Genomic DNA, 13,527 nt, shown 5'->3' on the forward strand with positions numbered 1-13,527 from the left:
GACTGAGGGGGGGTGGGAACTGACCAATAAATTGACATTATTTCACACCAATATATTGACGTTATTATTTTCACACCAAGGAAACACATTGCAATGAAAGGGTTTGTAAGCATTTTATAACGTCACAATTGCAAAATCTGCTTATAATAATTAGTTTAGTTTTAGTGGAACTCCAGGAACCACATACGTCTAACTTCATATCAGAATGGTGCAAACTAATATGATTAGTGGCCTGGATACAAATACAAAATTTACAAAACCTCTTTACAATCTTTTTAATGTTAGTGTGGGTGAAACCTAGAATTTTGTTGACTTTGGCAAAAATGTGTCTACTAAATGCCAGGAATATAGAAATTCTGTGGTAAAATAGTTTTCTATTGTTTTAGAAGCAGTGCGTTGTGACTCATTATTTATCGTTCGCATCTGGTTTAAATTGGTTACTATAGTTATAAGACTTGTGTGGTTTCCATTCTTTACATGAAAATAACATGTTAAAAAAAGGAAACTCCACCTATTCTTTTCTCACATTCATTCATTATCCTAATTTTTTCACGTGGTGCTCGTGAGCGAAAAGTTTTCCCTTTTCCTTTTATAGTGATTCAAGATGGCTGACATTAACAAATTTCCATTTACACCAGATTTACAACAGATGTGACCAAACCTGTGTGCTTGTTTGACCTCTCACAATAGCACCCTATTTTACTTCGTTTGAAATATTGCTAACGTACGCCAAGAATAGTCTGGCATCCTGTGTTAAAACATGTGGTTGCTATCCACGATTTTGAAAATGGCTGCGTGGCATTAAATTGCTCTATTGTTAGTGAGAGTGTCTGCTGATTTAATTTGCTTTGGCTATATATGATTTCTTGTGTAGAATATGTCAATTTTTATGTTTTCTTTTGATATACAGTTCTGAAGAACTTATAAGTTTCAGCAATTTTTTGTCATAGTGTCATTCCGTGCAATATGCTTCCTGACATTATTCAAACTGAGAGAAAAAAATTCACATTTATCCATTGTTCATTGCTATGGCATGAATTCGAAATGAACAAAATTCTTGTTTCTATTTCCACTGGTTTAAAGGTTGTAAAGAGGTTTTCTAACTATTTTTGTGTGTACGATCATTTGTGACCTATTTACATTATTCCAATTTTCCATCAGTTTTGATTTGTAGTTCCTGTAATTATAGAAATTATGATATCAATATCTCAAAAGCTGCTAATATAACCCATGGACAGATCTGAGTAAAAATTGGAATGGTGCAAATTTAATTTTTAGTGTCCCCGATCAAAGTATTCAGGTATCCAGTACGATGTACAGTTTCACATTGATACAGTGTAAAATAATACAAACCATCAATTACTATACAGGTCCACCCATCATGTGGATATGATTCATTTTTATACGCCCACATGAAAGGGTGTCTGTCGGTCCATCCACAATTGCTCGTAAACACTCTACAAGGCACAAGTCTTGACTGATTTTGACGAAACCCGGTATGGTTGTTTGTAATCGCCTGAAGATGAACCCTATTAAAAATGAGAACAATCAAAAAATATTTAGTATGAGTTATTGCCCTTGTTCTTGAAGCGCTCGCAATTCTTGACGCATTTTGATGAAATTTGGTGTGAGTGTTTGTTATCACCCAAGGATGAACCCTATTTAAAATCAAAAAGATCGAAAATAATTCGTATGAGTTATTGCCCTTGTTCTTGAAAACGCGTTCAATATTAGCTTGAAAACAATCTGGAAGCCATAATTCTTGGTGGATTTTGATGAAACTTGGTTTGAGAGTTTGTGATCAACCAAGGATAAACCCTATCGAAAATCAGAAAGTTATTAAGTATGAGTTATTGACCTTGTTCTTGAAAACGCATTCAATTTTAAGCCTGTAAACACTCCAGATATCTTGACGTATTTTGACTAAACTTGGTATGTCTGTTAGTAATCACCCAAGGATGAACCCTATTGAAAATCAGAAGAATCGAAAAACAATTAGTATGAGTTATTGCCCTTGTTCTTGAAAACGTGTTCAATCTTTAGCTTGTAAACACTCTAGAAGGCGCAATTCTTGACAGCTTTTGACAAAACTTGGTGTGAGTGTTTGTTGTTACCTACGGATGAACCCTATTAAAAATCAGAAATATCGAAAAAGATTTACTATGACTTATTGCCCTTGTTCTTGAAAACGTGTTCAATTTTTAGCTGGTAAACACTCCAGAAGGCTCATTTCTTGGCAGATTTTAATGAAAATCAGTGTTAATGTTCATAATCACTCAAGGATGAGCCCTATTGAAAATCAGAAAAATCTAATACTTACTATGAGTTATTGCCCTTGTTCTTCAAAACTCGTTCAATTTTTATGTCATAAACACTCTAGAAGGCACAATTCTTGATGGGTTTGGTGTAACTTGGTGAAATTGTAAATTATCACTCATGGATAAACCCTATTGAAAATAAAAACAATCGAAAAATGTTTCATAGGAGTTTTAGACCTCGTTCTTGAAAACGCTTTCAAATTTAGCTCTTAAACACTAAACAGCATGATTCTTGCCGGATTTTGACAAAACTTGGTTTATTATTCAGTAATATTCACCCACTGGCAGCTTTGATTTTGAATAAAAATATTTAGCAATACAGTAACAATCACCAGTATGAAATATTCAACCTTCAGTCATACACTTCTTTTGAACTCTTTAGCACAACACTGAATAATATTGAGTATGAGTTATTGCCTTTGTTCTTGAAAACGTGTGCAATTTTTAGCTCGTGAAAACTCTAGAAGGCAAATATTCAATCTTCAGCGCAGGACTGAATTTTAAAACCAAGTTTTGTCAAAATCCGGCAAGAATCGTGCCTTTTAGTGTTTGAGAGCTAAATTTGAAAGCGTTTTCAAGAACAAGGTCAATAACTCATACTAAATATTTTTCAATTCTTTTGATTTTCAATAGGGTTCATCCTTACGAACACTCACACCAAGTTTCATCAAAAACCCATCAAGAATTGTGCCTTCTAGAGTGATTACAAGCTAAAAATTGAATGCGTTTTCAATAGCAAGGGCAATAACTCATACGAATTATTTTTCGATTTTTTTCTGATTTTCAATAGGGTTTATCATTGGGTGATAACAAACACTCATGCCAAGTTTCGTCAAAATCCATCAAGAATTGTCCCTTCTAGAATGTTTACAAGCTTAAAATTGAACGCGTTTTCAAGAACAAAGGCAATAACTCATACTAAATATTTTTCGATTCTTCTGATTTTCAATAGGGTTCATCCTTGGGTGATTATGAACACTCACAGCAAATTTCGTCAAAATCCGTCAAGAATTGTGTCTTGTAGAGTGTTTCAAGCAATTGTGGACGGACCGACGGATGGATATGGGTGACGGCAATATACGCCCCCCATTTCATGTGGGCATATAAAAAATCGAAAAATATTTAGTATGAGTTATTGCCCTTGTTCTTGAAAACATGTTCAATTTTTAACTCGTAAACACTCTAGAAGACACAATTCTTGACAGATTTTGATGAAACTTGGCATGAGTGTTTTTTATCACACCCTAAAGGGTTCAAAAGAAGTGTATGACTGAAGGTTGAATATTTCATACTGGTGATTGTTACTGTAATGCTAAATATTTTTATTCAAAATCAAAGCTGCCAGAGACAACAGTTTTTGTCTGATTTGAATGAAATTTGGTTTGATCATTTATAGTCATGAGATCTTGGACAAATTTTGAGTTATTGCCGTTGACTTATGAAAAACGTGTCAAAATTTGGTTGTGAACACAATAGTTTTCATCCAATTTAAATGAAATTTGGTGTGAATATTTATAATGATGAGATCTTGGACAAGTTTGAATTTGGCTATCTTTCGATGAATGGTTTTTGAGTTATTGCCCTTGATTTATGAAAAACGCATCAAAATTTGTTTGTGAACACAATAAATAGTACTGTTTTCATCCGATTTACATGAAATTAGGTTTGATCATTTATAATGATGAGATCCTAGTCAATATTGAATTTGACAATTTTTTGAGTTATTGCCCATGACATCAAAATTTGTTAGCAGTAGAGGTGACAGTTTATGTCAGAATTTTATTAAATAATGTTTGTTTCAATCAACAATATCTTGCTTAAATTAGATTTTTGGTATGATTTGACACGCCCTTGATATACTGAAAATGTATCAGCAAAGTGGGCGTATCTTGCTAGGCAACCACTTGTCTATTGTATAGATAATTCTGCATCATGTCATACTGAACACCTTTACTCTGTTCTTCATTACTGCCACATATCAAGGAAATAGTTTCAGGTCACTGACTTTCAAGACAACCAACTAACATGTGTTGTCAATCAAGATATCAGTGATCTTCATAAAAACTTTAATTTAAACCATTGTTTGCTTCATTGATGATATTTGATTTGGTGTCAGAATTGCCCACAATAGGAATTTTATCTATGAGGAAATTTCAAAATGGTCTTCATTTTGACCCAACCAGCAAGAAAAGCTAACTGACCTCAGCAGGGTCTTAATTTTGGCCCAACACCCAACCAAACCTTTGATCCCAACTTCTATTTATTCTGGCTGGTTTTTCAACCAAATCTTTGAGCTAAACTCTTTATAATCTGTCCCAACCTTGAAAAATACTTTTTAGCCAACTTCAGCAAGGTCTTTATTTCTCAAGTAAATAAACTGAAGTGAAAGTTTCCATGTTTGGAATTGCTATAGCCCCACAGACCTTAAATTAAATAATCCCTTATCTCCATTATGTGTCAGTGGCACATTCAGCTCCAAATTCCTTTAAAGTGGAAAAGTTCAGCTTGTTGTGGTTTTCCAGGTCATGTTTGTATACCTGCAACATTGCCTGAAAATCTTTCACTGCTTTTCTAAATGCAAACAAAAGACTTCTGTTTTCCTTGTAGATTCAGATTCAGATTAAGGTGAATGAAGATATTCACAAAAGCAATGTTCATTATGCTGTGTGAGCCTTGCATGAACATTAAAAAACTCAGTTGTAAAGTAGTTTTCACATTTGCTTCAGTACTTGGCCATTGCTCATCCATCTTACGGCAGAATGAAGTAGCATGCTTCTTCCTCCTCCAATAATCTTCACAGGTCTCTGCAATGCTTAAAAGATTTTACTTAAAGAAATTCACATCTTCAACTAACTTGTTCAGTGACTCTACTAGTTCATTGATTTCTAAAAGTATTAGTTCAATCCTGGGTATTTTGGAGAATCAAATGCTCCCTTTTCCAAAATCTAAATACAGTGGGTACCTGGTAGAACAATTTATATACAGCTCTACAGTGTTCAAATCATACACATAACAAAATATTAACTAAATATTTCTTTTTAATTCAGAAATCATTGCCAGAAATCACATTTCCTCTTCAACCACCACAGCCAACCTGACAGTTCTGGAACCGGCGCCACAAGACCTTCAGATCTTTTTAATATCACCAAAAGATCATGTACCGTCCTGTATTCCACTAGAACATGACACCAAGCCTCCTGGACCATTGCTTACAGTGTTTAGTGGTGAGACAGTCAGATTAGAAATATCAGTAGCAGTTGGCGTGGATCTGACATTCACCATCCAGTATGGTGATACAGAAATTGTCCTGACAGAAACACCTGATATCATTGAGAAAGAGAGTGATGGCAGTTCTACAGCTGTAGTTAAGGTAGGTGAAATCAAATTACACCTAAACCCTTTAACTGCTAAATACATTTTGAGAAAGTTGACATTTTGTGGTTGCTTCAAGCAATTGCAAAGAAGTTTTAAGTTTAAGTTATATTTTTGGGTATGGAGGTCATTTATGGCTTCTTGAAGTCTTGGGTTTCCTGTAATTAAAGATATGCTTCATCATATGTTACTAATGCAAAAACTGCTAAAAACTATTTGTTCAATTTGCGATAGCTACAACATGAAGTGTTTTAGTGGAGTAGCAAGAACGTCAGACATCTGAAAATTAGAATGGTTCTAAAAGATGCTACCACTGTCCCCGATACACAGTTTAGAAAACTTCTTTACAATCCTGTTAAGGTAGAGAGGAAACATCAAAGCTAAATATCAAAATGTGACTCTAGTGACCTCAGGAAGAAAGAGAAACATTAGATCAAACAACCTGCATTGTCCCATTTCATTCATATAACATATTGTATGTCCATCTAGACCCAGCAGACTGACAGTTGCTATTCAATAACTAGTAATATCATATCTCATTAATTCATTCCAATACAGATAAACACTTGTCAACCTGTCACTTCTTATTAACTATTAACAAGTCTTTCATATTTACACCATCCTGCTTGGTAATGTTACTATCTATGATGGTGTTAGTAACTACTGCTCCAACCCCCATATTAATATAATAAGATTATTAAACCTTAAAACGAGTGGTGACCAAGCAGTTACTTATAACAAATTTACAGTATTACAGGGTTGCAACTTTGAAAATTATAGCAAAACACATTATTGCAACATTTTTATACGCCCACATGAAATGGGGTGTTCAATAAAATAGAAGACACACAAACCATTTCACTAAGTTTTTTACTGGTCCATTTTTAGTTGATCCGAATAATGTGGATACTCTATAGCACAACACATGGGTAAACATTCAAAAAAATAATCTGCTATAGAAAAAACTAAGTAGTCCTAAAGTCCAACATGTTTCAAGAGCACAAAGGCTCCCTTCCTCAGGGACAGACACAATGAAATGTCAGTTGAAATTCAATGTTGCTAAGTAACATTCCAACATTCTTCTCATGGTAGAAATCCAATAAAATAAAAATAAAAAATATTTAGTTATTGCTCTTCTTTTGAAAATGCGTTTAATTTTGTACAAGTACAGAGTACAATGACTTCCTTGAGTGGCATTTAGTAATTGATGATATTAACACGAACACAATTATATCGATAACAATTACTTTAATAAATTTTAATGAAACTTGGTATGAGTGTTTGTTATCACCCAAGGATGAACACTGTTGAAAATTAGAAAAATCTAAAATATTTAGTATGAGTTATTGCCCTTGTTCTTGAGAACGCATTCAATTTTAAGCTTGTAACCACTCTAGAAGCCACAATTCGAGATTGAAATTGCTTATTATCGCCCATGGATGAATTTTCTAGGAAATTAAAAATGGAGAACTATTATATATGAGTTATTGACCTCAACTTGTTATCAAAGCTGCCAGTGGGCGTATATTACCTTGCTAGACAAGCTATCTTCAGTTAGTAGAATTACAAAAAAAAAAAGAAAGTTGTGCAAAAATAAAAAATGTTGAAATGGTAGTTGTTTTAGGGTAGGCAGATTAAACAATTGAAAACTATATATTGAATATTTGTGAAATGAGGGAAAAAACTCCTTTCTGAACCTGAACTGACTGCTGTAGAAAAATAGTTTTAACCTTATTCTTGAAAACGTTTTCAACCTGGTTAGAAAAATGTTATTAATGTAATGATGACTGAGCGATTGCTATTATTGATCACGGTAACCAGATACAACACAACGTGACTCTTCTATATTTTCAATACCACCAAACTAGCTTTCTATTGATTAGAGAGCTCTACCATTCTTTTCCAACAAGAGATTTTAGCTCTAAGATCCTCAATGTTTCACGTCTGCCCGTTTCAATTTGTTTGAGGTTTCCGAATTTCTTCAATCATTTTAGCCGTAAGTCTCAAGCTTTTAGTGGATTGACGAAATTCGAGTTGATTTTCTTTCGAAACTTCAGACGCCGAGGTCCCGAAGAGGGATTAATTCCCAACTCAGTTATTCGATATTTGCCTAGAATGAATCAGGACGTGCTCAAATTGATTTTGTGAAGTGGAAATATATTTGATGAGAAATTATCAACTCCAACTCAACTGCTTGTTACATTTCCATCACCAAATGCTTTTATTAAAGGGATAGTAAAATTTTGTATCTGGGATACTGATAGCATCGATTTGCTTCATTCCTGTTTTCCTTCTTGTAATTCTATGACATAGCTATGGCAAAGGCCCTTTTTATATTTTTTTACAAAAGTGACGTCACATACAGTTCAACATTTCTTTAATCATAGAAATCACAGGCATCTGATTGAAAATTGGATTGATGCAAATGGAAGCCATAAATGGCCTCAATACCCATAAAAGTTTAAAACATATGTGATTAAAGAAAGGAAGATCAAAAACAATCATCATTTTCAAATTTGACTAAAATAAAGAATGGATAAAAACGATGAACTATGAATGATAAGAATAATGAAATTAAGATATTATTTGATTGATTGATAAACAGTGTAAACTAGAGATTGTGTAGATTTCATATCATAGGCTTGATTGGTTGTGATATAATTGAATTTACATGGCATGCCATAATGGATTGTACGCAGATTGTGTGCCATAAATCGTAGCTAAGGAAATTAAAGATGGACCAGACCCCCAGCTCTTATCTGGTTGGTACGATAATTTTATTGATCAGCCCTGATTAGAATTTCCAGAAAATTCTCGTTATAATCTATCATGTTGATATGTTGTTCTTGTTAGAAACATTCTGTCATAATTCTGACCACCTTCCCTGTACAATATTCTAAGAAGCATTTCACCCAAAATTTTACCCCATCCTTTCATTTCCTCTTCATGTTACATTGAATTAGTTGATCTTTTGATTTGTCTAAGTTGGTTCAGGGCATCAAAAACAAAACACTTTAATGCTGCTGTCCTAAAAAAATTTCACTGGTTGCACACTGCATGATGTTGTTCCTTCTCATTAGCCCAAACAGATGCAGGAAAGGACTTATTTAGTTGATTGGAAGTGATGTCGTGCAATGTTATAATAATGTTATATTATTTGAAGTTCAGGGTATATGAAGTATATGAAGTTTAAATTATCTACACTCATTGTTCAAAGTATCGATTAAATCTACTGACTTCATCATTATGTGATATAAACTGGAGCATTGGGTGAAGTGACAGTTTCCAAGTGACGTCACATGACATCATATTACTAGTAGTTCAGGGTATATGATGTTTTATTTGATTCATCTCAGTATTCAAACAGTTAATGTCATGTTACTCTATAATTTGTTTCAAAGTTATGGTTGAAATTCATGTTTTATTTTTATGTTTTATATAAATCTGTCGATTAAGATGATTGTTGCTGATTTTTTTTTAGTGTCCATGTTTCTTTTAACAGCTGTTGGCTTTCTTACGACAGTCAGTTGCTAGGCAACATGATGCCTCCATAATTGATTGGCTACTATATTATGTTACACAGTCTGTGATTGGTTGATTAGAGCAAACAGGACTTTCCACTTTATAGGATGTTAAATGTAACCAATTTAGTTTGTTAAAGTGTTTAATGTCTGTCAGTGTGTGTGTGATTAGTTTGAAGCTAAGCGTGTAAGATTTATTGCCTAGTTGGATAAGATAAGGCATGACTCTACATTCAATTTGTAACACAGTGAAATCTTCATAGGGTATTTCTCTACCTTTCTTATTTGCCTCAGTGTGGTTTGGGTAAGTTTAATACTTTATATATGTGTATGTAAAATACAAAATTTTAGTCCGGAAGCTATTTTTTATGTAAAGCTTATAGTGTATTAAAGAAGTTTAACTTGTTGTTAAAGGAGCAGTATGCAAAATAGTCATTTTGAAAATGGTTGATTTAAAGTTGATTTAGAAGTTTAAACTTGTTGAGGTCTTGAACTTTGTAACAGCTTCATATTTTTTGTTGAAACCTGCAGAATAAGTAGAAGGCATAATTTTATAATTGGGGATAGGTTCACAATATTTTCAACCAATCATACCTTAGTTTCAGAAACTGGAATTCTTTAGCCTAGCTAATCAGTTATAGTGTTCACAGCTCACCATCGAAATTTGAGCCTTCAAAACCATGTGTGTCCAGAATTATCCTCATTTCTTGAAACTACCATATATAGAAACGACATCTATAGAAATAGAAAGTGAAATTCCTAAATTGATCAGATGCCTCTTTAACACTAACTAAAATTTGAATGTGATCTGTTGTTTTTATGCCATTGATATATTTAAGTGTAGCAGTGAGATATTTTAGAGGTCTAGTCATTATATTAAACACTATAAATAGAATTTATCATTATAAGCCACAGTAAGTGGATGACACACATTTGTTTCAGTTTGTGTAATTATTGTAATAAATCTACTCCATCAAAGTTGGTTAGAAAGAGAGACAAGAAACCCATGCCCTGATTATAAACCATTTCAGGTTTCAGGATTCAGATTTACCATTTTACAATTTTAGCATACCGGTACATACAATCCTGGTTCACTGTCATTTAGACACAAATATTTGAAGCACAAGTCAGTAAGACATGATATTATAGGTATACTTCTTGTAGGGACACTAGGGACATGTCATTTAGACACTGTGTTATTTAAGCACACACTAATAATTAGCACTATGTCATACAGTGCTTTATTTTATCTGAATTGCAAGACTCAGATATGTCTGAAAATGGTCCCTGATACACAAAAAACAATTTTAGAAAAAATCTCTCTAATGAATAAATAAAAAATAGTTAATCATTACCAAATTTTACAAACAGCCGTTAGATTTAGTCTAAGATAGAATTGGATATATGACTGACAGTGACAATGTTGTGACATGGTGTGTAATTTGAGAAAAACAATTTTCAAGACAGGGACAATGGTAGGACAATGGTACTATTGTTTTGATCTGTCAGGTGTCATTAAAGTAGTTAATAGCATATTGGTTGTTATTCTGTTATTAAGTGAAGAACTACAATTGTTTGAAACCAAAAGATACCTGACAAAACAGACACAATAATAATACATGATACATAACCTCATAACTCTCACTATTCAACTTAAATCAGAATCAATTTCTCTTTTGTAAAATTAGAATTCTCAGACTTGGCCAATGAGAGTAGACTTACCTTGTGTCAAAGTTATTCAACAGAATCCCTAGTAATCCATAAAGCTAAGTAATTTGTCAAAAATGTCTCAAATTTAAACTTTGTTTGAGATAATTACTAAAAGGCTATGGCTGGCCATTTTCGGACCTTGAATTTATTTAAATGGTCTTCAGAAGTACTAGAACTGCCAAAAAAACACGATCCCTTCAAAAATATATAGTCTATTGATGCCATTGCTATATATGGCAGTGTCTCAAGAAAACTCTTAATCTTTTCCGTTTCTGAGACTAAGGTGGAATTAGTCAAATGGAAGGTAAATATGTCTCTTTAATTTCATAAATATATTATATGTAGCTTCATTCTAAGAGGTAGCTTTCCTTTGAAATATTGCTGAATATATACATTTCAAAGATTACTTTGATAGATAGCTAAGCTAAGCTAAGATAAGATAAGATAAGATAAGCTAAGCTAAGATAAGATAAGATAAGATAAGATAAGATAAGATAAGATAAGATAAGATAAGATAAGATGATAAGTTTATTGTATCAAATATACCCATTAAAGGTATCATACAACCATAGTACATTTGAGAAAGGTACAAAATTTACAAAATGAAATGAAAGGTGGATATTTCCTCTAAATGATGATTCATAGAGAAAGTGATATATTTATTATAAAAAGAAATAGTACTAATAGAACATGATGAAAACTAAAATAAAGACTCAAATAAAATTCACAGAAAATTGTATACAGAATAGATAATATAGTACACAATAGATGATATAATACAGAATATTTAACGCATATTGAACACAGAATATATACGTTAAGTCAATAATATTGTGAAAAAATAAAAATACAAATATAAATAAAACACCTTCAACGTTTTAATTTCTGTTTCTCAAAGCAGGAATAGATATAACTGCAGACTGTCTTTACTGTTTTTTTCTGTTGGATTTAACATAGACTGCAGTGTTAGGGGGGACAAGCACAACTGCAAACTCCTTTTCATAAAGTGAACAACAGAGGAGGAAATGTTCCTCATCCTCAATTTCATTTGGCAAATTCTGTGCTTTAATAGAATGCTGCTATATCAACCGCCTTCGATAGAGAGATAATAAATCGAGGAATTCAATGAAAGTTTAGATTTAAGCATACTTTTGATGGAGAGAGAGTATGTGTCCTGAAGTCTTCAATGGTTATTTAAGCTTAAAAAGCGTTTAAAATAGAGGAGTTGCTGTTGGAATATTTCAGTTGATAAAGGGTAAACGCCAAGTTATGCTAGACAGCCAATGTTAGTGGTCCTATCAGTTGTATATTTGTTAACCTGTTGTTTATCCCATTTATCAACTAATATATTCCTTTTGGTTACAATGCTAGATCCCCAGATCTCAGATCCATATAGGGCAATCTGTTTTACAACACAATGGTACATTTTTATACGCCCACATGAATATGTGGTGGCATATTGTCGTCGCCCCTGTCCGTCGGTCAACATGTCTTGTGAGCACTATAGAGACTACAGTTTTTATCTGATTTTGATAAAACTTGGTGTGATGCTTTAGATTGATAAGATCTCGGTCAAGTTGGAATTTGACATATTTTCGATGAACGGTTTTTGAGATATTGCCCTTGACTTAGAACGCCTTGAAATTTGTTAAAAATTGTTCGTGAGCAGGATTGAAGCTACAGTTTGCATCTGATTCTGATGAAACTTCGTGTGATCATTGGAATTGATAAGATCTTGGACAAGTTCTAATTTGACGCATTTTCGATTAACGGTTTTTGAGTTATTGCCCTTGACTTTGTAAAAACGCGTCAAAATTTGTTAAAAATAGTTCGTGAGCAGGATTGAAGCTACAATTTTCATCCGATTTTGATGAAACTTGGTGTGATCATTGGAATTGATTAGATCTCGGACAAGTTCTAACTTGACGCATTTTCGATGCACAGTTTTTGAGTTATTGCCCTTGACTTTGTTAAAACGCGTCGAAATTTGTTAAAAATAGTTCGTGAGCAGGATTGAAGCTACAGTTTTCAACCGATTCTGATGAAACTTGGTGTAATCATTGGAATTGATAAGATCTCGAACAAGATTTAACTTGACGCATTTTCGATGAACATTTTTTGAGTTATTGCCCTTGACTTTGTAAAAGCATGTCAAAATTTGTTAAAAATAGTTCGTGAGCAGGATTGAAGCTACAGTTTTCAACCGATTCTGATGAAACTTGGTGTGATCATTGGAATTGATAAGATCTCGGACAAGATCTAACTTGACGCATTTCTGATGAACGGTTTTTGAGTTATTGCCCTTGACTTTGTTAAAACGTGTTGAAATTTGTTAAAAATAGTTTGTGAGCAGGATTGACGCTATAGTTTTCAACCGATTCTGATGAAACTTGGTGTGATCATTGGAATTGATAAGATCTCGGACAAGTTCTAACTTGACGCATTTTCGATGAACGGTTTTTGAGTTATTGACCTTGACTTTGTAAAAACGCATCAATATTTGTTAAAAATAGTTCGTGAGCAGGATTGAAGCTACAGTTTTCAACCGATTCTGATGAAACTTGGTGTGAAGTTCTAACTTGACGCATTTTCGATGAACGGTTTTT

General features: G+C 33.2%; 1 protein-coding gene across 1 annotated transcript in view; it reads left to right on the forward strand.

Annotated features, from left to right (window-relative positions):
* Window positions 1-6,623, forward strand: part of LOTGIDRAFT_173467 (hypothetical protein) — a gene marked incomplete at both ends in the record, with an annotated part of 11,740 nt that extends 5,117 nt beyond the window's left edge. The window contains 2 exons of the mRNA XM_009051201.1: window positions 5,366-5,688; window positions 6,579-6,623. Of these exons, the coding sequence (XP_009049449.1) occupies window positions 5,366-5,688; window positions 6,579-6,623 (368 nt within the window). The remainder of the gene's footprint in view (window positions 1-5,365; window positions 5,689-6,578) is intronic.
* Between the last annotated feature and the right edge of the window lie 6,904 nt (window positions 6,624-13,527).

Source organism: Lottia gigantea (assembly GCF_000327385.1).
Source record: "Lottia gigantea unplaced genomic scaffold LOTGIsca_160, whole genome shotgun sequence".
In the NCBI taxonomy this organism is placed as follows: Eukaryota; Metazoa; Mollusca; class Gastropoda; family Lottiidae; genus Lottia; species Lottia gigantea.